The sequence below is a fragment of the Protopterus annectens genome, chromosome 2.part1, assembly GCF_019279795.1.
Source record: "Protopterus annectens isolate FY-2018-M chromosome 2.part1, PAN1.0, whole genome shotgun sequence".
Taxonomy (NCBI): Eukaryota; Metazoa; Chordata; order Ceratodontiformes; family Protopteridae; genus Protopterus; species Protopterus annectens.
This window is the reverse complement of record NC_056729.1, coordinates 270,561,479-270,586,587: the sequence shown is the minus strand read 5'-3', so window position 1 is coordinate 270,586,587 and position 25,109 is coordinate 270,561,479. Positions and strand designations below refer to the sequence as shown.

General features: G+C 46.3%; 1 protein-coding gene across 1 annotated transcript in view; it reads left to right on the top strand.

The window, feature by feature from the left end:
• Window positions 1–25,109, top strand: part of CENPE (centromere protein E) — a 3,008,010-nt gene that overhangs the window by 2,051,985 nt on the left and 930,916 nt on the right. The window contains exon 40 of the mRNA XM_044063442.1: window positions 10,368–10,673. Within this exon, the coding sequence (XP_043919377.1) occupies window positions 10,368–10,673 (306 nt within the window). The remainder of the gene's footprint in view (window positions 1–10,367; window positions 10,674–25,109) is intronic.

Sequence of the window (25,109 nt, the reverse complement as noted above, 5' to 3'; positions counted from 1 at the left end):
GTTTCTGCTAGGTCCTCCCGGAGTCTCTCAGAATTTGAGGTAGACAGGCTGATGAGGAAATTCCTGAAGGTGCACATTAACTTGGGAGTTTTGCCAGTTCCATTTCTCTCTGGTGCCATGAGAGCACAGCCCACCTTTATTCCTATTTCTCCTTCTCCAATCCGACCTTCGGCTTCATAGCCCTCTGTTATGAGGATTCCGAGTTTTGAGACATTGGTGCCGATAGGAACCCCTACTAAATCGACAGTCACCTTGGGTAGTTCGACCCTGGTGTCTTCAGACCCTACAGAGTCTGAGAGCCATTAGTTCAATGTCTTGTCCGAGGGTTGACTTCAGCTGCCAGGCTTTCTGCCCCTCCCCCTCAGCACTTTGGCTGTTGACAGTTCAGCTACTTACAAGGAAAGAGCTGGCCCATGAGCTTTTTCATCTATCCCCCTGAAAGGGAGTCGAGGGCATTGGATAGACTGGGTAAGTGGGGTCTACTCTTCAGCTACTTTTTCTCTGCTCGCTCTGAATTATCTGGCACACATGCTCAGAATTCAGAGTCCACTCTCTGCGTCTGTTCTAGGTTTTGTCTAAAGAGGACAAAAATATTTTCACCTCCAGAATGGCCACCCTCTGATGTCCTTCTGTTCTCATGTTACAGTAATCTAAACATGAGGGGACCTCTGCATGAGGCAACCCCAATGTGCGGCCCTTCTACAAAAGCTTAGCCTGGCTGCTGTATGGTGCTTGGGACATCACGCACAGGTATCATAAACCATGGACCATAAATGTGACTTTTGCTTGCACTGACCTCAGAACGTCTCTGCTGCCAGTTAAACATCACCTTGCTCGTTGTTCTCCATGCCAAGTGACTCCAGAAAGGTAGGTTCCCCCGTTGGAGAATCTCTCTTCTAGCTTTGGTTGCTGTTTTGTGTTTTCGGTTAGCTGATTCCGTCCATGTCATCTAGGAAGGGAAAATGTGAGTGTGGATATCAAATTCTGCACAAAGACAGCCACAACCTCTGTCTTGTTCTATTTAGGGCCTACCTACGACTACAAAGCATTTTCCATCTGCCAGTTGTTTGTTCCAAAAACACATGCAGCCATCTTTCAGCCATGAACTTATTTGTTGAAAACCAACACCTTAAACAACTTGATGTAGGCATGAAAGCGACGCCCCCTGTCTCGAGTGAACCACAAGGAAAGAAGGCCAAAGTTTCTAGGCCTGAAAAAGCGACTGGTTTGGATGTCCTGGCAGCTGGCAATTTAGCATCTGAGGTATGTCTAATGGCAATGGAAACTTCTGCGGGTACTGCTTCGGATGCCACCCATTTTTTCCTGCCTGCACATCTGCGTAGGTAACTGCAATGTCGACTTCCAGTGTCGGAGCGGGGGTGGGGCAGGTTTGCTTGATTAGTTAGTGTTACCTTTTATTCCAGAGGAATCCACTGAAAGCCCTTTGCAGGCTTTTGATCCTATGCCCTCGTCTGTTCAGCCTGTAGCAAAGACCCCCTTGCTGAAAAGAAAGCAGAAGACCAGACATCCATCTTTTCCATCTGAAGGCTTGCCAGACTGGCAAGCATTTTCTCAGTCTTTTTTTTTTCAATCCCTTTATGGCCCTTAGGCCTTCTTCCTCCCAAGCTCTTGCTACTCTTCCACTCTTGAGCCCCAGGCCTGCTTCATTGGTGCCGTTAGCAACCTGAGACATTAGAGGAGGACTCTTCCTTCTCTTCTTCTGATGAGACTCTCTCTTATGCCTTTCAACTGGCCTCTTTCTTGGGATACTGTTCTCCAGAAGAGGATATCTTAGAGGGTATTCCCCACCTGAAGACATTACCTTTGGAGAAACAATCTCAGAAATGAGGGAATATTTCAACTAGGATTCCATGCAAATGACAGAAGTGCAAAAAAGGTATTGTGAACTTCTGCAGATGGAATCCTCCTCCCCCCTCCCCCTCAGCCATTCCTCCAGTGATCCCAGCCTACGTGGGCGCCTTTACCTTAGCTTCAAAAGCACCAGAATCTCAACCTCTGGCTCCAAAGAGGCCAGACAGGTTCTATACAGTTCCTGATGACTTTACGTACTTCATGAAGCCTCCAATGTCAGACCCAGCTGTAATTGCTGTCTCAGCGGACAAGCAATCCAGGCAAATACCCTCTTCCTCCTTACTTCGTCAGACAAAGACAGTAAAATGATGGACAGACTGAGAAAGAAAATATGCAATTCTATCAGCTTGGTTTTAAAGCCATCAGTTACCAAACACATATGGTAAAGTATGCTTTAGATCTTGTCGCACGCCATGGGTCAGCTATTGTCCATATCAGATACTTATATTAGGGCACATGTTGCCTCCACTGTCATCTAACTTGCTCAAGTCACTAGACATTCAATTAAATGCAGCTGCAGTGCTGTAGAAGCATCAGCTAGGTCTGCTGTTTCAGCCTCGGTGCTCCTTAGATACTCTTTGCTCAGAATACAGCCATTACCAGAAGATTTTAAAAACAAGATTTTGGATGCTCCTCTTGACACTAGTTTTCTCTTTGGAAAACATTCAGCAGATTTGTTTAAAAACCTACAAGAAAAGAGGAAGAAGGGCAAGGAGCTGCAGGACCTTTAGCATCTCGTTGTCTCACCAGTAACCAAGTTTCACAGAAAATATCCCTCCAAGCCAAGTTTTGTCAGGAAAGCTTCTGCACCACCTACGTCCAAATGTAAGGAAGGTGCCAGGAAATCATCCTCAACCAGATCAACCTTTTCCCAGACCTTTAACAAATAGTCTTTTCCTGACAGGTCAACCTCTGCGTGACTACCAGATCCCTCCAAATCACCTACCCCTTTCTGTCTGCCTCTCTCAGTCTTCCCCTTTGACAACAGCCACTTCAGACAACTGGGTCTTATCAGTTGTGGAAAAGGGCTATTTCATGACTTGGTGGGAAATCCCTATCCAGAAAGGTATCCCACAACCTCCAAAGGACCGCAAACACACACACATACACACACACACACATACACACACACACACATACACACACACATACACACACACACATACACACACACACATACACACACACACACACACACACATACACACACACACATACACACACACACATACACACACACACAAGTTGTACAAGGACTCTTTCAACAAGGCACAATACAAATCCTCCAATACTGGAAGACCATGGCTTCTACTCCGGAATCTTCCTAGTCCCAAGAAAAGATGCATCATGGAAGACCCATCCTAGACCTGTCCGTTCTAAGCTCTTTTATGCATGTACCCCCCTTCCACATGCTGTCACTCCAAACCTTTCTTCCACTCTTGACTCCCAGATCATTCCTGGCCACTCTAGACCTGAAGGATGCATATCTTCACATTCCTATCCATCCATCCTTTCAAATTCCTGCATTTTGCTGTGCAGTCCTTGCACTGTCGGTTTACTGCCTTGGCCTTTGGCTTGTCCACAGCACCAAGGTTATTTACAAAATGCCTAACCCTTATAGTGGCCTTTTGCAGGATGAGGGGCATTCAGATCTTCTCATACTTGGACAACGACCTCATTCAGGCAGATCAACCAAACACCCTGTTAAAGCACCTTCAGTTCACCATTTCCCTCCTCGAAGCACTATGTTTCACAATCAAGCAACTTAAATCTTCCGTTACACCTACCCAAGATCAGATTTTCCTGGGCTGCAGAATAAGGACAGATGTGATGAAGGCCTTTCTTCCCCCGGGCAAGGTCACATCATTGACCACTTCCAAGAACTACTCCTGACCAACTCCATCTCAACCAGGGAGTTCTTTCACCTCCCGGGTCTCATGGCAGCCACAGTCCCCGTGCTTCCCCTAGTCAGGTTACATATGAGGACGTTTCAGTGGTACCTGAAGAATGTTTTGTCTCATCTCGCTCATCCACTAAAGTTTCAGGTGCTGTTCCTTCCTTGTCTCAAGAAGTAAATCCAGTGATGGATCCAGCAAATTCATCTGAATCCAGGACTACTGTTACAACCTCTCCTAGCAGCTCAACAGGTATACACCGGTACAGCAGATCTCAAGTTGGGGGGTGGCTGTGAATGGCCTGAAGATTCAAGGCAATGGAATACTTGTCTTCAGAAAATACACATCAACATCAGGGAGATGACTGCTCTTATCCTAGCTCTAAAAGTATTCCTACCCCTTATCTATCCAGGACCTCCCAAAATGTTTACAGACATCACCACAGTCCTGTGGTACATCAACAAGTAAGGGGGGAGAAAATCCTTGTTCTGTAGGCTAGCCATCCGAGCTTGGTAAATGGCTACTCTCTCCAAAGTGATGCTGCAGGCAGTTTACATCCCCTCACAAACCAATGTTCAGGCAGATGCCCTCAGCAGGTCATTAACACAGACTCAAGAATGGATGTTGCACAGAGATGTCTTCCTGGACATTGTCCACTGGTGGTGTACACCACAGATAGATATGTTTGCCTTCTCTCTGAACAGACAGTTAGTTATTCTGCACAGGAGCCCCCTCCCCACTAGCGGAGAGGTTGGATGCCTTCACAATCTCATGGAAGGGGATGTTTCTTTATGCATTCCCCTTCCCTCTCATGCAGAAAGTCTTGCTGAAGATTCAACAGAACAAACCAAAAATCTTGTTTGTGACCTCTTTCTGGTCAAGGCAGCACTGGTTCCCCCTACTTTTTTCACTAGCCAAGGGCAATCACCACAAGCTACCCCACAAGGTGGATCTCTTTACACAACAAAATGAATCCCTCATCCACCCATACTTACAAACTCTGACTAACCCTGTAGGTGATAAAGTTTTGATCCCTTTTAGACACCTTTATTCTGAGGACGTCCTTTCTGTCCTGCAGGAGGCCAAGAAACCCAGCGCTATGAGATCCTACTTATCCAAATGGTAAAGGTTCTCCATTTGGTGTCTACACAGACCAGTATATCCCTTTCGGGCAGATGTGTCTCTAGTTTTGTCTGATCTATGTGAACTACTTAAGTCTGAACTTTCATATTCCTCAGTGAAAGCCCATTTATCAGCTGTCGCGGTTTACCTCTCAACCCACCATTATTATCCAGATTAGAGTTTAAGCTTTTTCTTAAGGGAGTCCTACACATCAGACCACCAAGGAAGCCCATCCCTCTCCCTTGGTATCTGAATTTTATTCTAGAAAAACTCGCAACTACTCCCTTTGAATCAGCAGCCTCAGCCACCTTAAGGATGTGCACTTGGAAAACAGTGCTTCTTGTAGCCTTGACATCAACCAGAAGGGTCTCAATTTACAAGCACTCATGACCAACCCACCCTACTTAATATTTCCTAAGGATAGGGTCTCTCTTTGCACCAACCCCTCCTTCATGCCTAAACTGGTCAATGAACTGTCACTTAATCAGTCTATCCATTTACCCACTTTCTTTCCCTCTCCTCAAAATGATAGTGAGAAAGTCCTCCATTCCCTGGATGTTCAGACAACTTGGAGTCTACCTAGACAAGACCAAGCACAGCAGAAAGTCAAACCAGCTGTTTGTATCCTTTCACCCCATTGCTCTGGGAAAAGCTGTTTCCAAGCAAACAATTTCTTTTTGGACTTCCAGCACGATATCTTTCTGTTACTCCTTCTATTGCAAACAGTTGCCTTATACCGTGAGGACCCACTCCACCAGGGCTTTGGCCTCCTTAGGGGCTTTTTTCAAAGGACTAGATACAGCCTACATTCTAGAATCAGCTGCTTGTGCTTCAGTCCACACCTTTACTAAGCATTACAAACTGGACATCATCTCTTGGGCTAGGGCAGATTTTGCTAAAGCCATCCTGCATGGATTCAGAGTGTTCCTCTATCCCCTCCTCCCATATCACATGCTGAGATTTGGTATTCTCCCTCCTGTTTATAATACTGCAACATGAGAATAGAAGGACATAGAATAGTTGTGTAAAATCTTACCATAACCATAGATGTCCTTCGGTTTCATGTTGCAGTATTCCTATCCACCCTCCTACTCCCTCTTTAGGACCTCTTGTTTCGATTCCTTTTTTGCCCTCATTGGATGACATTCTTATCATCTAACCTCAGACTCTTGTCCAACTCGGGCATTCATTTCTGAGGTGAGTGCATGGAGGCATCATATCTATGGCCCATGGTTTATGGTAACTAAGTGTGACATCCCACAAACCATACAGCAGCCAGGCTAAGCTTTTGTAGATGGGACGGACATTTGGGTCGCCTCAGGCGGAGGAGATCTCATGTTTAGAATACTGCAGTATGGAAAAGGGCATATATGATTATTGTAAGATTTTGCACAACTGTTCTTTCCATCTCCAACACGTTCATGAGGCTACTTTCACATGCAGCTGAAGGCACGTCAAGGGCAGCCGGTTCAGGCATTACCATTAGGCTTATTTCATATTTTATACAAACAGAGTACATCGCATTTTGTAGATAGTCGTTTATACTGGATTTGCTACTGTGCTGTGGTTTCCTCTTAGCTGTTTTACTTGAACCATTGCCATTAAGCGCCACACCTGGATGTGGTTATGTAAGTTCTCGGAACCCTTCAAGGCATCCATCAACGCACCCTTGGACTGATCATCTCTTTTTGGTCCCACAGTTAGAGAGATTCTCTCCCAGAGCGATAAAGACTAAAAGACCTTGTCTGCCATTGGAATATGCTTTTTTACCCCTCTACGATCCTACTCCAAGAATCGGCGTGGTGGTAAGGTACTATGGTTTCAAAGGTCTCGAGGTGTTTTCCGTACTTGCAGGGAGACTTTCCCATCAGTGTCAGAGGAGGAAATGATTCCAATGGCAGGTACTGCCCTCACAGCGGGGAGTGGTGAGGGGTCCTAGAAATCAGGGGGTCTGGAGATCCGTTCTCAGATGGACCCTTTCATTGATCCTGAATGATTGCCCAACTGCTGTACTCTGGAGTGGTCAGGTGACGCCTTTCATTACATCCAACAGCCTGGGAAGCTATCACTGCTCATTGTTGGGTGTTAAAAATAGTATTCAGAGGTTACACCATTCCGTTCTTCAAATCCCCAAATATGAGACAAAACCTCCCTGATGTGCCACCCAGTCAAAGCGAGGCAGCAGTGCTGGAAATCGCAAAGCTGCTGGCAAAGAGGGTCATCCATACTGTCCCCAAGATCAGTTTGGATTCTGCATCTATTAAACATTCTTTTTTGTGCCAAAGATGCCTGGGGACTTCACAACAATTCTGGATCTCACTTCCTTGAAGTCTGTTACCAGAGTATAATTCCGGATGGTCGCAATACAGTCCATTCTGCCCTCTCTGCAGAAAGACAATTGGATGTGCTCACTAGACCTTCAAAATGCGTATTACCACATCAAGATGGACAGATGCCCCAGAAAGTCCTCTGTTTCTGGCTGGGAGCTAGTCACTTCCAGTTCAGGGTACTTTCCTTTGGACTCATCACAACCCCCAGAGTGTTTGTTTACCAAAGTGCTGGCGGTAGTAGCAGCTCACCTGAGACTGTTTGGATTCTGCCTGTTTCCTTATTTGGACGATTGGCTCCTCACTGCTCCCACCAAGCATCGACGACTTCAGGCCAGGGATTTTTTCCTTCACCTAGCCTCAACCTTGGGCATAACTGTCAATCTTTCAAAGTCCAAAATGGATCCAGTCCAGGTCATTGACTTCATAGGAGCCCGACTAGACACAGCACAATGCATGGCCTTCCTTCCCCCAGGCAGGATTCAGTCCCTTCAGGTATATGTAATGTAGATCGTTTGCAATCATCCTTCCCCTCATTTTCGTTCTCAGAGCGTTGGGATCAATGGTGGCTAGAATAACTCTTCTGCCAATGGCTTGCCTTCACTTGAGGGTACTTCATTGGATCCTAGTGATGGTCCTTTCTCCAACTGCCCTTGAACTATCCCATAAGACGATCTCACGTCTGCAAGGAGTCTTTCCTATGGTGGCTTCAATCTCGGGATCTTTATGTAGGACGACTCTTCGTTCCCCCTCCTCCCAAAGCCATGGTGACCACAGACACTTCCCATCTTGGGGGGGGGGGGGGGGGCATTGACTGTGTCAGATGGTCCAAGACACCTGGTCCTTCCTGTAGATCAACTTGAATATAAATGTCCTGGAGATGATAGTGGTCCTTTTTGCATTGCAAGCTCTTCATGCCGCTCTTCTCACGAGGACAGTTGCTATCCAGACAGTGTCTATTGTATGGTACATCAACAAGCAAGGAAGAACCAAATCTTATCCTCTATGTTGAGAATCCATGAGATTGTGAGAATGGGCGATCTCTTCCAACTTTGTTCTAGTGGTAATGCACATTCCAGGGAACTCGAGCATCCTGGCGACAAGCTCAGCAGAACCATTCTAATGCCTCACAAGAGGTCTCTCAATCCATCAGTGGCAAATCTTCCAGAAATGGGGTCAACCTTGCTGCAATCTCTTCCCCTGTCCTTCCAACACCAAGTGCAGCGAGTACTTTGCCTTGACCCTCCATTGGAGGAGTCCCCCAGAGATGCTCTGATCCATGCTTGGCCTCCTGGTTTACTGTATGCCTACCCTCCTCCTCCCCTGATACCCAGATTCCTCCAGAAAGCTCAGAGGTTGAAATGCGAAGTCATCCTCATTGCCCCTTTTCTAGCCTCAGCAAGTTTGTTTCCCCTTCCTGTGGTCTCCTCTTATATGTCTTCCTTGGACTCTTGATCCCATTCTGGATCATGTCTCCCATCCTTCAGGCTACTCACATCTGTATGTACTCAGCCTAAAGCTAACCACTTAGCTGCTCCACTTACTTTGGCTAGAACTCCCGGGCTATCCTCTCCTGTTCAGAAGATTTTGAATCCAGCTTATAAGGCCTCTAGCAGCAAAATTTACTCTAGCAAATGGAAGAGATTTTCTGTCTGGGCACAGCAGCGCCAGTTAGATCCTTTCACAGCTCCTATTCTCGCTATTCTGGATTTCTTAGCTCACATTTTTAACAGTGGAGCTAGCTTTTCTACAGTCAAGGTACAACTAGCAGCCATCTAATATGTCCATATTGGTGTAGATTCTTCATCTTTAGCATCTACAAAAATATGTAAGGCATTTTTAAGGGGCACTTTTCTACTTCAGCCTCCAGTCAAGGATCCTACTCCTCCTTGGAACCTCACTTTAGTGTTACAAACCCTAATTTCTGCCCACTTTGAACCTGCTGCCACAGTTGATTTACAGTTTTAGTCTTTGAAGACTATCTTCTTAGTGGCTATCACCTCTGCTAAGAGGGTTTCCGAACTACAAGCCTTGTCCATTAAATCTCCTTATTTTCCACAAGGGCAGAGCGACTCTTTGCACTAATCCTTCCCTTATGCCCAAGATTGCTTTAGAGAGCAACATTAACCAAGTTATTAATCTACCAACCTTTTTCCCCAATTTTCAGAACGGGAGAGTGCAAGCTTTATCTACGTGATGTACACAGACTGCTACGCTTTTATTTGAATAGGACAGGAAAACATCAGAAAATCTGACCAAATTTTTCTCTCTCTTACTAACTCTAGATTAGGAAGACCAATCACTAAAGTGACTAGCTAACTGGATTTCAAAGTGTATTGCATTGGTGTATTCAGATAAGGGAATTCCTGTACCAACTCAAGTCAAGACCCATTCCACTAGATCTGTTTCCACCTCTGCAGCTTTTTTGTCTATAGTTCCAGTCACTGACATTTGTTCAGCAGCTACTTGGTCTTCCTCTCATACTGTCATATCCCATTACAAAATGGATGTCTGTTTCAGGAGCAGGGCCTCCTTTGGCTCTGCCTTGCTCTGGAATATCTTTCCATGAGGGCCACCCAGGAGTTATGTAGCTGGGGACTTTGTCCTGCGGGTTGAAGACCAAATGAAGACAACAACTTCAGATGAAAAAGTTATATTCTTACCAAAATGTTCCGTCTGAGTTGTTGCTTCGTTTGTCTTCAACCTCTCCACCTTCCTCAGGTCCTGGAGGACTTGGCAGAGGTACATTCAGGTTTTTCCACTTGTATCACTTGAGCCCCTGATGTACTCCTTTTTATAATATGGTTAATGCTTGATTGTGCTTGGGGCATGTTTTTTCTTAGCAGCAGCAAACTCAGTCAGAGGGGTGCAGGGAGAATGGAGCATTGTGGGTAGGGTAGGAGGAGCTCAGTTTTCAGCACCAGGGCTTGAGCATACAGCCAAGTCGGATCCGATGTTCAGTCCAATACCCCCAGCTTGAAGACAAATGAACCAAGAACTCCAATGGAATATTATGGTAAGAACATAACTTTTTTTTGTATCAGTTCAGTAGCTGCACTTTGAGAGCTGACATTTTTCTTAGAGCAAACTTCATTTAGATCACATTATATTATTTTACTGAATGTTTTATCACACTTTTTTGACTGCTAAGCTGAAAACAGAGATGCAAGACCTAAAATCTAGCAACACCAAGTTGATGGAAGAATACAGTGTTGCTTCCTGGGAATGCCAGAACCTAACCAGTGAAATTGAACAACTGAAGAGTACTTTGCATTACCAGCAGACCAGCATTTCAGAACTGGAAGGAAAGAATGAGAGTTTGTCTGAGAAACTAAAGGGATATGAAGACCAGACCGCTTCAGTGATTAAAGAAAAAGGAAAACTTGAATTTTTACTGGAGATGCTTCAAGCTGAGAGAAACAACCTTAGCTCTTCTCTAGAAGAACAAAAGAAAGCGGTAATTATAAAGTACATTAAGTTATATGTATTTTAAAAGATCGGATTAATTTTTCTTGGGTTGAGTTATTTTTAGAAGTCACTGAAGTTTGTATTAAAAAGATATTGAAGTGTTAGGAAATACATGTCAAGGACTTGCTGGCACATAACCAAGCATGTCTTTTTCAACAGATTGTGGCATAAATTTGAATTAACCAGCATTTTTGCTAGTTACACACACAAACAGTACTGAGTGCATCAAACTTTGTTAAACTCTCGGTAGGAAATTTTTATCATAAGGGTCTTGCAAGCAGAAGTCCGCCAATATAAGCAAATTTTGCAAAGCTTTCTATATCCCAGAAGCATGTTGGTTCCCTCACCATATGTAGGGCAGTAGGACGATACTCTGTTGAAAAGGGAGAGCAGTCGGTTCATAGCTTCATAGGTGTGTACTATGCTAATGGCCCTGGAGCCTTCACAAGCCTATCCCATAAAAGTGCCTTGGCATCGTGCTACCAGACATTTGCTCCCATTGCCTCTATTTAGTAGAGCTGCTGGAGTGATCCCCAAGGTGAATTTTCTGTTACCCATCCACTCATTGAGATTTCTCTTGAAGAGGGCCAGCAAGGTGCTCTGCTTGACATGTACAGGAAGCCTATTCCAGAGCATGGGCAGTATCTAGGTGATGAATCTGCCCCTCCAGCAGGTGTAGCATTTCTAGCAGGGCTGGGTCCTACATGGCTTTGTAAGTTGAGCAGAGATCTCCTCTAAGTAGACGATAAGAGACCGAGAATAGCTGAAGTTTCTTTAGTCTGTCCATGTAGGACGTGTTTAAGGCCTAGGATCCTCTTCATTAGGTACTTCTGTGGCCTCTCCAGCTATTGCAGGTGTCTAGTGAGGTACAGGCCAAATGGGGCATTATACTCTATAAGTGGTCTGAGAGATGAGTAGAGAGGGATGATGACCTCTTTCTTCCTGGATGCAAAACCCTTGGTTATGAGTTGTGCCACATAGAAGGACTTTCTGACCCCAGTGGCAATGTGATGGTTAAAGGAGAGGTTGCTGTCAACCTGGGTGCCCAGATCTCTTATAACACCTTCAGTGTTCAGTGGGTTCCCATCGATATGGTAATTAGTGGGAACTGAGTTTTTCCCAATGGGAATGACAATGCATTCTTTGATGTTTAGCTTAAGGCCATGGCTCTGACACCAGTCATTGGTCTCAGTGAGGCCTTTCTGAAGGATGTCTGCATCACGTGGGGAGTTAATAATGGCTCCCAGCTTGCAGTCGTCTGCGAACTTGGTCAAGCAGAGTCCCTCTATGTTGGCCTGGACTTCTGAGAAGTAGATGCCAAACAGGAGAGGACCCAGGACCAATCCCTATGAGATGCCATTTGTGACTGGTCAGCAGTCCGATTTGGAATCTGTTACTCCCACTCTGTGGGTCCTATCTGTGAGCCAATTTGCAACCCACCTAGTGATATAGGAGTTGATGCCTAGTTTGGTGAGTTTATCAATTATCCCTGAGTGAGGAATTGTATCAAAGGCCTTAGCCAGCTGGAGGTAGGCTGTGTGCTCACTTCTTTACCCTCATCCACAGCCTTAGTGACTGACTCGAAGAAATCAACCATGTTAAGCAGGCAGGATCTCCCTTTAAAAAAGCCAAATTGCGTGGGATCTAGAGTTTGGGGATTACCTATATCTTTGTTAATCAGGTCCATGATGATGCACTCCATAGCTGTACATATCAGACTCCTCAAGCTAATGGGGAGATAGTGCCCCGGGTCTGTAGTTGCTCCCAGTTTATGGAGAGGGATGACTGTGGCAGTGTGCCATTTGGTATGGACAAAGCCTGAAGTAAGGCTGTGATTGAACAGGGCACACAGATGTAGTGCCAGTTCGTTTTGTAGTTCATGTAGAACACCACCAGGGATATTATCAGGTCCCATTGATGCTGCATTCTTGGCCTTGGACAATGCAGCTTTTACCTGTGCAGCAGAAATGCTGGGTACCTGGCATTCTTCCGGTATTGTGATTGGTCCTTTTGGGGGGGGGGGTAAAGTTGGCACTGGATTTTGTCGCCAGTATGTTGGCGATATCTCTTGGTCACTATAGGAGGTACCACTGTGCAGTAACGCAGAGCAAATCAGGGTGTTGCCGTGGAGGTTCTTGATATAGCTATAGAAGGCTTTGTGGTTGTTTTTAGTGTCTGCCGCAATTTTGCCTTCATAGCTGGCTGTAGAGGATTTGATAAAGGATCTTAACTTTTTTGTTGAGGCTAATAAGGGAGTTTTTCCAGTCTTGGGACTTCACTTTTTCTGCAACAGTTTCTTTCTTCTGTTGTTGAGTTTATTGATGGCTGGGGACCACCAGATTGGCTTCCTTTTTTTGGAGGAAAGTATCTTGGTTCTGTTGGGTATGGCTAGTTCCATGCATTTATGTACATGTTCATATAGTGCATTGGAGTATAATTCGGCAGTCATGCAGCTATTTTCCATTGTCATGGGTGCCGTGCAGTTAGCCACCTCTGTTTTTAGGAGCCCAAAGTAAGTTTTGGAGAAGTTTTTCATGGTGGTTACTTTTGCGGGGGTGGGTGAGATGCAGATTTCTGTGCTGATTAGTTTGTGTTCGGATCTAACCAGATGAATTGACTATTGGTGTAGGGCAGCAGTCGCCCAGTTTGTGATAACCAGGTCAAGGATGTTGCTTCCTCTAGCTGGGGTCAGAATAAGCTGGTCCAGGGCATTGGAACTGATGAATTAAAGGAAGTGTTGGGCCTGTGCATTGGTACACGAGTAGTTTTCCCAGTTGATGGAGGAGTAGTTGAAATTTCCCAGTTTGAGAGTATTGGGCTGGACCTTGATAGATTCCAGGGTGCTTAGGAACGTGGAGTTGAGAGTCTAAGGGCATGGTAGGGGTCCTATAGCAGGCTATGACCTGAATCACCTTCTTACTTCAGGTACAATTAACACTGGGTTTCTCAGATGCATTATGCTGGGTTACTAGTCTGGAGCTGTGCAGATTCTTTGTGGATATGGAGACACCACTGCCTTTGGAGCTTCCGGACATGTTATGGGGCTGAAAGGTGTGGAATAAGTTATAGCCTGGAAGCACAGGGGTGCTTTCTGCCACTTTAAACCAAGTCTCCGTTACAGCACAAATGTTGATTTCATCCATTTTGAGGAGTGCTTCGAGCGAGTGCATCTTGAAATTTGGACTTATAACATTGAGCAGCATGACCCTCAGATTGCATTTGTTTACATCTGTTACTGCGGTAATTTGGTCTTTGGAACTCAGCCTGAAAAAGGCACTATAGGAATGGAAAGATCCTTAGCCATTCCCGGAGTCCCTGGGGTGACAGATGCAGGACGTCTCTGGCAAAGCATCGAGGTCTGTCAATCATGTCATCCCATGTAGTCCAGGGAGGTGTGTCTCAGATCATTCACACCCACATGTACAATGACTGTTGTTTATCCAAACACCATGATATGGCATAGTCTGTCAAGTCATTGAAAACTCCCACTGAGCTTATTATAGAAGAGGAAACTGCCACAGCAATAGAAGCATAGATGTAAAGAACCAGCTAGCTAACTCAAATTCATCAGGGGAAGAGTGCTCAGCGGGTGGAAAAAGAAGCCAGATGACTATGGCTGGCAACCACCCAAAAGAGCAGAGATGCCCAGTGACAGGAATCTTGCCTCTGTATGGGAGATCACTGTCTAATAGGCTTAGTTCACTATGAGCTTAAATTTGACAACTGAGTAACCAGCATATCTCCATTTCTGCTTAAGCTTTCACCCTTGTTACGTCAGTACTCAGAGATCCACATTGTACCATGGTTCTTTTGTCTTAAAGTGTGTAAGGGCATACATGAGACTACACAGGCAAATCCACAGAATATGCAGTTTGTGTTCTAGGCTGTAATCACCTGCAGTGTGCACCAAAAGAAATTGGTGGAAGGCTGGAAGAAACTGATTTCTACTCGCAGCACAACAGAGCTTGTATCCTACCTGCTCAAGCTTTGAATGCTGTAACCATATACGTGCAAAGCAAGTAAGGTGGTGGATTTAGTATGAGACAGGCTCCACCACCAAGATGGAACACAAGTCCGCAGTATGTCTAAACTGATGGGTGACCATGGTTAGTTACATGAGCAAAGAATAAACAAAAAAAGTGTGTTTACCACAGAGACTCCAACTAAAGTTCTACCCCACTGTGTAGAACCCCCCCCCCTCCAAAAAAAATGCACTGGAAACGTAATTAGCTCTTTAGTTTTAATAATTAAAAGTTCTTCAGATAAAACAAACTGTATGGCTCTCATTTGACATCATGCATCATGGCAGCCAAGCTCCCTTTCATATTTAAACTAGTATAGTAATTTTTAACAAACAAAATTCAAAGAAAAAAAAATTGTGAAAAAAAGTAACATTTTTTTTCTTTGCTTTTTTTTTCCTTTGAATTTTGTTAAAAATTACTACTATTACTATACCATTTCATATGTGGAAGGGAGCTCGCTGTCCATGTGATGCATGATGTCACATGAGAACCATATTACCCAGATGTTGGTCACCCAAAACTAGCTAGTTTCAGATGAGCAACTCTAAATCAATAAGGAAATTCAGGATCTCAAGGAATAATGTTGGATTACTGGGTATATGGTAAAAAAGGAAAGAACCCACCATTTGCTTCTGCCTGGTAGGTAGTGCAGAGAATTAAGGCTATGAGCTTTTAACAAGCAACTTCCTGTAACCCAGAATTTACTTCCCTCAGCCTCCCCTTGCTGATTTTGTGACTAAGCAAGTCACATAGCCGGACAGTACTCCAGGATCAGCCTTGAAAAAGGTACATTTGTGTACAATGGACTTCTGGCTAACAAATGGAATATAAAATGCTCATAAGATATTGGCATGTTCAAGTTTAACAATGTTCCTCTTCATTGAAGTGTGACAGCAAATTGAACCCTACCCTTGTTTTTGCCAGTTCTCAGGTGCTGTATCATGGAAAACTTGATGATATTGCAGACACCAAATAAAGAAGAACATTTTCTGCCAACCAGGTTTCCCTACTGAAAGCTAGGTCAGCATACCAGAACAAATTAGGAATATCATGCTTGTTGCATCTACACCAGTTTGTCACCATCAAAAAAAAATAACCAGCAAGGGAGAGTCTCTATTAAGTCTGTGTAGCTAAAACCTGGAACTCAGTTCCCAACCTAACATAAATCAACTGTTATTAAAGCTAAAAGATTACTTGCTAACCACAAATAACTGCCCATGTAGCACCTAAATGACGCAGTGAGCTCGCACACCCACTGTTCACATTCTTGCACCTTCTTTTATCCTAATCTATCTCTGTCTCTATTTTTTTTCACATTTGTCAGCCTATACAAGTACACCTCAAATATTTCCCTGTACACACTGCAAAAATGAAACTGGACACTAGACTTTTCTGGAAAAAAAAAGTGTACAGATTGATGCCTACCACCACCTCACATGATTGATTGCATCTGTGTGTAGATTGTAATAAAAATATAAATTTCAGTTGTAGACTGTACTGCCTCTGCAGTTTTTCTCCTGGGGACTCAACTCATTCATATTATCACATTCAACAATTGAAAATAGTTTGATGGATCTCTCTTCAGACGGACATGCTTTTTATATAGAATCCAGTGATACTCTGATCCCCAGTGTTTGTTTATTTATAAAATTTGTTTGCTCCATAGATACTTTGTGTAGGATAGAGGTTTAAGGAATGTGACCTTTCACCCCCTGGATCTCACTTTGTCACTCAGTTGACTGTCATAACCAAGAAAGTAGAACCTTCCACACCTGTGCACTTCTGTTCCAACTCCTTTGCCATTTCAAAATTGATACCGATTATGTAGTTGAAAAGCATCACAATCAGGTTTAACAGAACTAAATGGCAGAGCCAGCTGGATAGCCCTTGAGTGGTAAATAATTTCTCCCATAAAATTTCCCCTTCTGACAAAAATGTACCAGGTACTGCAATACTTAGGGTCATAGGAAGTTACTAGGCTAGTGGCCCTAGGGCCCTTACAAGCATAGCCAAATTCTACCCTTATTTCCATGATCAGCACTTATTGCCCCCTGCCCAAGAGGGGGACAGGTGGAACCCCCACGGTAAATTTATGGTTACCCATCCAATCATCCAGTTTGCATTTGAAGAGGGGCCACTGAGATGCTCTGTTTGACATGAAGTGGGAGGCTGTTCCAAAGTTGTGGTAACCTCTGGGAGACAAATCTGTTCCTAAAGCAGGTTCTATTAACGTCACATACTAGGTTAAGGTCTATAGAGCGAGTAATCTGTGTACAATTTGACTTAGAGATGCATTTCCAGTAAAGCAGGGTCAGAAATTGCCTTGTATGCAAGGCAGTCATTGCTTCTGATTAGTCTGTATGACACAGGATAACTTGATAGTGATTTCTGACGATCCACATAGGACAGATGCTGAAGACCTAGAATTTTCCTTTTGAAGAACCTTTGTGGTTTCTACTGTTGCTGCAGGTGCGTGGAAAGGTACATACCAAAAGGAGTGTTGTACTCAATTATTGGCCTGTTGAGGGAAGAATACAGAGAGGTTATAATTTTTTTTTCTGGTGGCAGTGCCCTTACTTATGAGATGAGCAATAATAGAATACCCTTCTCACCACTGTGGAGACATGGTAGTCAAAGGCAAGGTTGCTGTCAACATATGTGCCCAGGTCTCTCACCACTGAGTGCGTACTTAAGATGTTGCTATTGATGTAGTTAGCTGGAACATCGCCCTTACCAAAGGGATAATGATACATTTTTTTGCATCGAGCTGAAGGCCATGACTTTGGTACCACTCATTTGTTTGTGTAATACCCCCTGGTAGGCTGTTGACATAATTTGGAGATTATGACTGCTCCCGGTTTGCAGTCCTCAGCAAACTTCGTCAGCCACAGACCTTTAGATCTGAAGTAGTTAACTTCATTTGATCAGCAACCTGTGGGTATCGGATCCGTCCTGGTTCCGAGCCGGCAGCTTTCCAAGCTAGAGATCCGAGCTCCAAGCTCCTCCCTCTTACCCATAATACCCTGCTACCTCCCTCTAGTCCTCTGATCTCGTTTGCCGCGGCTTCTGTAAGCACAAGTGACGAGCTCCTTGTGAATAGGTAAGATAAGGATAGGAATTTTCTCTACCTTTTTACCAGTTTAAAAAGTGTGTGTGTGTGTGTGTGTGTGTGTGTGTGTGTGTGATAGTTGATCCCTTAGACTAGTTTAGTTTAATTTAACTTTAGAGTATTCCCCTTCCCCTTATCTGTGTGTTAGGGAATGTGATTGTGGTAGACATGGCCGAAGGCCCTAAGGCCATCTTTTCCAAATGCTCTGAGTGTGGCCATAAGCTGTCCCCAGCTGATGGCCACACTCAGTGCGTTCTTTGCCTGGGGGTTGCACATTTGACATCAGGCTGCCAGATATGTGCCACCTTTAACCCCCGGGCTTTGAGAGACAGGAGGAACAAGTTAAACTTAGCGGGCCTTTTACCCGTGGATTCTACTTCTTCCTCCTCTCCCTCAGTGGCGCCAGTTGCGGCTGTTCAGCCTACGGTTCCTGCTCCCCTGGCTGGGACTCAACCTCCTACTGTGTCCCAGGTAGAGAGGGACTCGAGAAAGAAAGAGAAGAGAGATACAGGGAGAAAGAGAGAGACAAAGACAGGGAGAGGCATAGGACCCACAAGCGGTGGGCCGACTCAGCCCCCTTGGCCCCGCCGGCTAAGCAGCTCTATTCTCCCTTGAAGGTTCCCGGGTCCTCCCCCGCTCGGCTCTGTTCCCCATGTTTTTCTCTGGAGGAGTAGCCCCAGCCACCTTCGAGGTTGTCGAGACGGTCTTCCCGGCCAGCCTTGGTGGCCTATTCTAGGTCTACGAGAAGCCTTTCTGACGCGGACATGGATCAGATGATGCGTCGCTTCCTTCAGGCCCAGATGCAGATGGGAGTGCTCTTGCATCCCCCCTCCAGGGGGGAGCTCAGCCCCCTTCTTTGCCCCCATTGCTCCTTCTCCGATCCATTACCAGGTTTCAGAGCCGTCTGATCCAAGGAGCCGGGGAGTCGGCACTGATGGTAATCGCTACTTCGCTGGCCTTTCGAGTTTATCGGGTCCCTTTTCGGATCCGAGCTCTAGAGGCCGTGAGCCGAGCCTCGGATCCGGAGGGGTGTGTGTGTCTTCGGCTCAGATGCGGTTGGAACACAACTTCCCTTTCGGGTCTGATCGCTTCGGCTCCGGCACCGATCCACACGTCGGATCTGAGGGGGCTCCTCTCAGATCCCAAGGAGAGTGGTTCACCTTCGGCTTTCGACGTGGTGGAGAGGGTCCTCTCGAGGGATTCAAGGACCCGGCTCATGCTACAGATCCACCCACCATTCCCTCGCAGATGGGCCTGTCTTCCATCATCTGACCCTAGGGGCAGCCTGCGTCTATGCCCCAGCTAGTTCCTGTAGAGGAGGATGACCCCGTTGGTGAGCCACCCTCGGACAGTCCCACCGAGGAGGTCCTTCACAAACGAAAGTGTAAGAGGAGGCACTTGGACTCCCCCGAGTCCCTCACGGAAGACACTGATTTGGAGGAAGGGGAAGGTTCCCCCAGGTCACCCCCCTCCCCCCCCGAGGACGTTTCCTTTGGAGACATTATGGAGATGCTGCGCATTAGAGGGGGGTGGTCCACCCAGAAACCTTCCTCGGATGAGTCTGTGTTTCTGGAGGCGTTTGACGCAGGCCCGTCTACCTCTTGGGTGACCCCTCCGGCCGACCCCCTGGTAGACCTAATTACTACCAAGGCATGGAAGGAGCCGGACTCTGTAGAGCCAATCCCCAGGAGACCAGATAAGATCCTTAGTCCCCCGACAGACAAAACAGCGTGGAGTAAAGGCTCCCCAGTAGATGCCATGGTGGTGGCGGCTGCCGCTAAGCAGGAACTGGCACAGGATAGTTCCTCGGTCCATCCTCCCAACAAGGAGTCTCGGACGATGGATCACATCGGAAAGTGGATGTTTGCTTCAGCCACCTTTTCCATAAGGGCACTGAATTACTTGGCACACGTGATTAGGCTTCAGCAGGATCTAGTAAAAGAGTACTCTGGGTCTCCCCTAGAGTCTGTGTCGGCCAAGGACAAACGAACTTTCTCTGCTCGCATGGCCACTCTAAGATCGATATCCAACACATCTATGCTTCTCTCCCATGCCACGGAGGGGGCAGCTAGAGCCAGCGGAGCATGCATCGCCTTACGGCATCACGCCCGACTCCAACTTTGCAGAACCCTTCAAGGCGTCCTTCGTGAACGCTCCCTTTGACGGTTCTACGCTGTTTGCCAAGACCATCCATGGTACGCTGCTCCAGAGCGAGAAAGATGGGAAGATGCTGTCTGCTGTCGGAATCCGCTTCTCGGCTCCTCAAAGGTCCTTTTCCAGGAACCAGAGAGGACCAAAGAAGATGTGGTTCCGGAAATCCCAGCAGTCCCGTTACGCTCTGGACCCTTCGTCCTTCAGATTCAGGGGAGGACAAGGTGGATGCCGGCCCAGAGGCAGAGGGGGGCCGAAGAATTTTGGGTCAAGGGAACCTTTTTTTTTCCAAGCGACCTGCGCAGCAACCCTGAGGGTTTGCCCGACTGCTCCTCTCTGGAGGCAGTCGGAGGGCGTTTCTCAGAACACCTAGCACATTGGGAGTCCATCATGACAGATCGCTGGGTGCTCCGAATAATATCTAGAGGTTACTCTATCCCGTTCATAAATCTTCCCCCTCAGATGAGGCGCCTTCCCGATGTTCCACCCAGTCAGCGGGAGGCGGCGGCTTTAGAAATAAAAAGCTGCTAAGAAGCCATCCAGCACATCCCCCCAGGCCAGTCCAGGTTGGGCAATTACCCCAGGTTCTTTTTGGTGCCAAAAAAGACGGGGGACTTGAGACCAATTCTCGACCTGTCTACTTTGAACCTGTTCATTGCTAAAGAGAAATTCCGGATGGTCACTCTTCAATCTATTCTCCCCCTTCTGCAGGAGAATGACTGGATGTGCTCCATAGACCTCAAGGATGCGTACTACCACATTCTCATGGACAGGCAATCCAGGAGGTTTTTCCGCTTTCGGTTGGGGGCCAGTCATTATCAGTTCAGGGTCCTCTCTTTTGTCTTCACCACAGCCTCCAGGGTGTTCACCAAGGTCATGGCAGTTGTAGCGGCCCACCTGAGGCTTCAGGGAATGCAGGTCTTTCCATACCTGGACGACTGGCTCCTCGCCGCTCCCACCAGGCATCTACTATGCTCAGCCAGGGATTGCTTCCTGCTCTTGGCCTGCCAGTTGGGGATCACTATAAATTACAAAAAATCGTCCCTTCAACCTGTTCAGTTCCTGGACTTCATAGGGACCAGAATAGATAGACTTCAGTCCAAGGCCTTCTTGACATCAGACAGACTCCGCAACTTAACTCTCCACGTCTTAGCACTTCTACAATCTCTGGCCCCACTAGCGGAATTAGTCCTGAGAGCCCTAGGGTCCATGACAGCAGCTATCAACCTTTCACCCCTAGCCCACTTGAACATGAGGGTTCTTCAATGGACCTTACAGGTCCAGTGGTCCATCCTTCGACATCTGTTGGACTCCCCGATTCCCCTCAGCAGAGTTTGCAGGGACTCCCTACTTTGGTGGTTCCATTCCCGAGAGCTTCGTAAAGGACAGCCGTTTTTCATGCCTCAACCCTAAGCCACAGTGACCAAGAATGCTTCTTGCCTGAGGTGTGGGGGGGGGGGGGGGGGCATTGCATGGGTGGAACTGTCCAAGGCACGTAGACTCAGAGACCGTTCTGCATATCAATGTTCTGGAGATGAGGGCAGTGCTTCTAGCATTGCAAGCTCTCCATGCCCTTCTTCCTCCGGGGACTATTGCAATTCAGACAGACAACATGTCAGTGGTCTGGTACATCAACAAACAGGGGGGACCAGGTCTTACCCTCTTTGCCGAGAGGCCATGAGAGTTTGGAAGTGGGTGATATCCACCAACCGTTTTCTGCTAGCAATGCACATTCTGGGTCGGTCCAGCATTTTAGCTGACAAGCTGAGTCGAACTATCCTCTCACCTTACGAGTGGTCTCTGAACCCCTTAGTAGCTCAATAGATCTTCCTCAAATGGGGTCAACCTTGCTGCAATCTCTTCGCATCGCCTTCGAACGCAAAGTGCAGTGGGTTTTTCGCTCTAATTCCCCCACAGGGAGAGAGCCCCAGAGACGCTCTAGTTCCTGCTTGGCCATCCAGTCTTCTTTATTGCTTATCCTCCTCTCCCGTTAATGACAAAATTCTTAAGGAAAGCTCGTCGGTTGGGGAGCAAGGTTATCCTCATAGCCCCATTCTGGCCTCGTCAAACCTGGTTCCCGTACCTGCGGTCTCATCTCATAGCTCCTCTTTGGATCCCATTCCAGAACTGATCTGTCATCCTTCAGGATTGAAAACTCAGAGTCTGGATGACCTCAAGCTCTCGGCTTGGTTGATCCAGTTCCGTTAGTGGCTAGAACTCCCGGTATCTCGTCCACAGCTAAATCCATCCTGGTGGCAGCGCATAAGCCTTCTATCAGGAAGGTCTACAACAGTAAATGGAAAAGTTTTTCCATCTGGGCCTGGCGTAGGAATTTGGACTCTTACGGCTCCCATTCTAGCAGTACTTGAATTTCTATCTCACATTTTCCATCAAGTGGCCAATTCTTCTAATGTGAAGGTTCAAATGGTGGCCATTTCCCACTTCCACATCGGGGACAATCTTGGTCCTTTAGCTTCCACTAAGATCTGTAAGACTTTCTTAAAGGGCACCTTTCTTTTAAGACCTCCTGTCAAGAATGCGGTTCCTCCGTGGGACCTAACCTTAGTCTTTCAGGCTCTAACTTGTCCACCCTTTGAGCCTGCAGCTTCTGTTGACTTAAAGTTCTTGTCTTGGAAAACTGCCGCCTTAATTGCTATTACCTCAGCTAGAAGGGTATCTGAGCTTCAGGCCCTTTGTACTAAACCCCCGTATCTTGTCTTCCATAAGGACAGAGTATCCCTCAGGACTAATCCTTCCTTCTTACCTAATGTGGCTTCCGAGGCTAACATCAACCCAATCCATCAATCTGCCTGTTTTCTCCCCTAACTATCAGAACAAGGAGGAGTACAGACTGCATTCATTGGATGTGCACAGACAATTGCACTTTTACCTGCACAGAACAGCTGCCTCTCACAAGTCGGAGCAGCTCTTTGTTTCCTTTGCTAAGCCATTCTTGGGTAAGCCAGTAACGAAGGTGACTCTAGCTAGATGGATATCTCACTGCATTTTGCTCGCATACAAAATTTCCGGTCGGCCGGAGCCCTTGGGGGTTCATGCTCATTCTACCCGATGTTCATCGTGTTTCACTGTTGCAGTCATTGCACTTGGGTTATCCTGCTGGCAGGCTACCCACAGTCTGCCTGAATTCCAAAGTCCTGGTCCGGCGTCGGTTGCTGTCACCTCTTCCCTGACGTCAGTGCGCCAGAGGTATAAAAGATGCAGCAGACGCCTTTTTCTTCAGTCTTTCTTGCCGCGCGGTGCCCGAAGCAAAAGCAGTTTGCAAGTGCCGGTCGGCCAACTCCTGAGATTTTCAAAATCGAATGTCAGATCCGAAGTCTTCAATAAAGCTAAGTACCCCGTTGGGGAAACGTTTTTCTTGCTCCAGTCCGATGTCAGAAAAAGTTAACAATTGTATTTCTTGTGCGAAGAAAATACCTCATAAGGATTTCCACTTTTACTGTATTCCTTGCCTAGGCCTTGACCACGACGTTGCTAGTTGTCGGTTTTGTGCTAGATTTAACCAATGCACTATTAAGCATCGTTACGATTTTGCTTTTCATTACTTTGGCAGAAGGTTTAACTACATAATGCCGTCGGAACAACTGACGACCGGAATGCATAAAAAACGCAAGGATAAAGACAAGGACAAGCATCCGAGTTCCAAAACCGACGACAAGCCTCTTCTAGGCCAGTCGCCGGTTCGCCGGTGCTCAGTGAGGCGCTTTCGCAGCCCCTGACTCCCGCTACCTCAGAGCCACAGGCCACCGTCGACTCCGATGTGGAGACAGCTAGGCCTCTGGATACTCAAGGTATTAGCCCTTCAGAAATTAATCCCTCAGATGGGTCCGGAGCCACTGAGCAGGCATCGGCTTCTGAGGGTGTCTTCAGACCTACACAACTTTATATAAAGCCTACTTCTGCATCCAAGACAAAGTCTAAAACAGTTTTAAAGTCAAGCAAACCAGTACAGCTTTCTCCAGGACAGGCTTCTATGCCTAAGAAACAGATGCTCAAAATGGCCGAAGACCTAATTACTTTGATCAGGGGTTCCCATCTCCCGACTGATAAGAGGCCTAGGCAAGACACTGAATATGATTCCTCTGATTCCTCTTCTGATCAGGGATATTCTATTCCTCCCTATGAGGATTCTGATGCTGAAGATTCTATTCCTTCAGCTTCTCCTCCTGAAGACTATTCTTTTGGGGAAACCCTGCATACCATGAGGGAGCATTTCCATTGGGAGAGCCAGGATTATTCCGATTCTAAGAAAAGACTTAAGAGACTTTCTTTTACTTCCTCAGCACAGATGTGTTGCAATTCCCCCTGTTCTAGACATAGTAGATGATGTTTTTTCAGAGTCCGGCCTGTCTCCAGACACTCTACCTCCTGCCCCTGTTAAGCCAGACAGATACTACAGGGTCCCAGACTCCCATAAATTTCTTTACAAAAACCCTGCTGCTGACCCAGAAACTATCTCACATGGTCCTAAACGGGTCAAGGCTGCTTCTGCCAAAAACCCTGTCCCCTCAGACAGAGATTCTAGGGCTTTGGACAGATGGGGGAATACATTTTACACTTCTGCTACCTTGGCTGTAAGGGCTTTAAATTGTCAGTTTCATATACTCAAATATCAGCAATACTTAACGTCTTTGTTAAAACAAAAAATGTTGACAAATTCTGAATGTTCTGAGAACAAAGATTTGCAGGATTTATTGCATGCAGCTGAACAAGTGGGAAAAAAATACTTTGCAATGTGGCTATGATTCACTGGAGGCCTCATGCAGGGCCGCTGTTACAGGTTCTGTTATTAGAAGGCATGCTTGGTTAAAGGAACAGAATCTGCCTGATCATGTTAAAGCAAAATTATTGGATACTCCATTACAGCATGATACTTTGTTTGGTGTTAAGGCAGAGGAGGTGTTAAAGAAAATGGAGGATAAGGCAAAATCTATGCAGACAGTAAAGTATTTCTTACAGGTACAGCCACCCAGATTTAGCAGGAACAGGCCCTCTAAGAATTGGTCCTTTCCAGTATCAGACAGACCACAGAGGCAGATTCAGACACCCTAGAGGCAGGCAACATCCCCAGGGCTCATACAGGCCCAAACAATGGGGTGCTTCTACCTCCAAAAGTGGAAAAGAC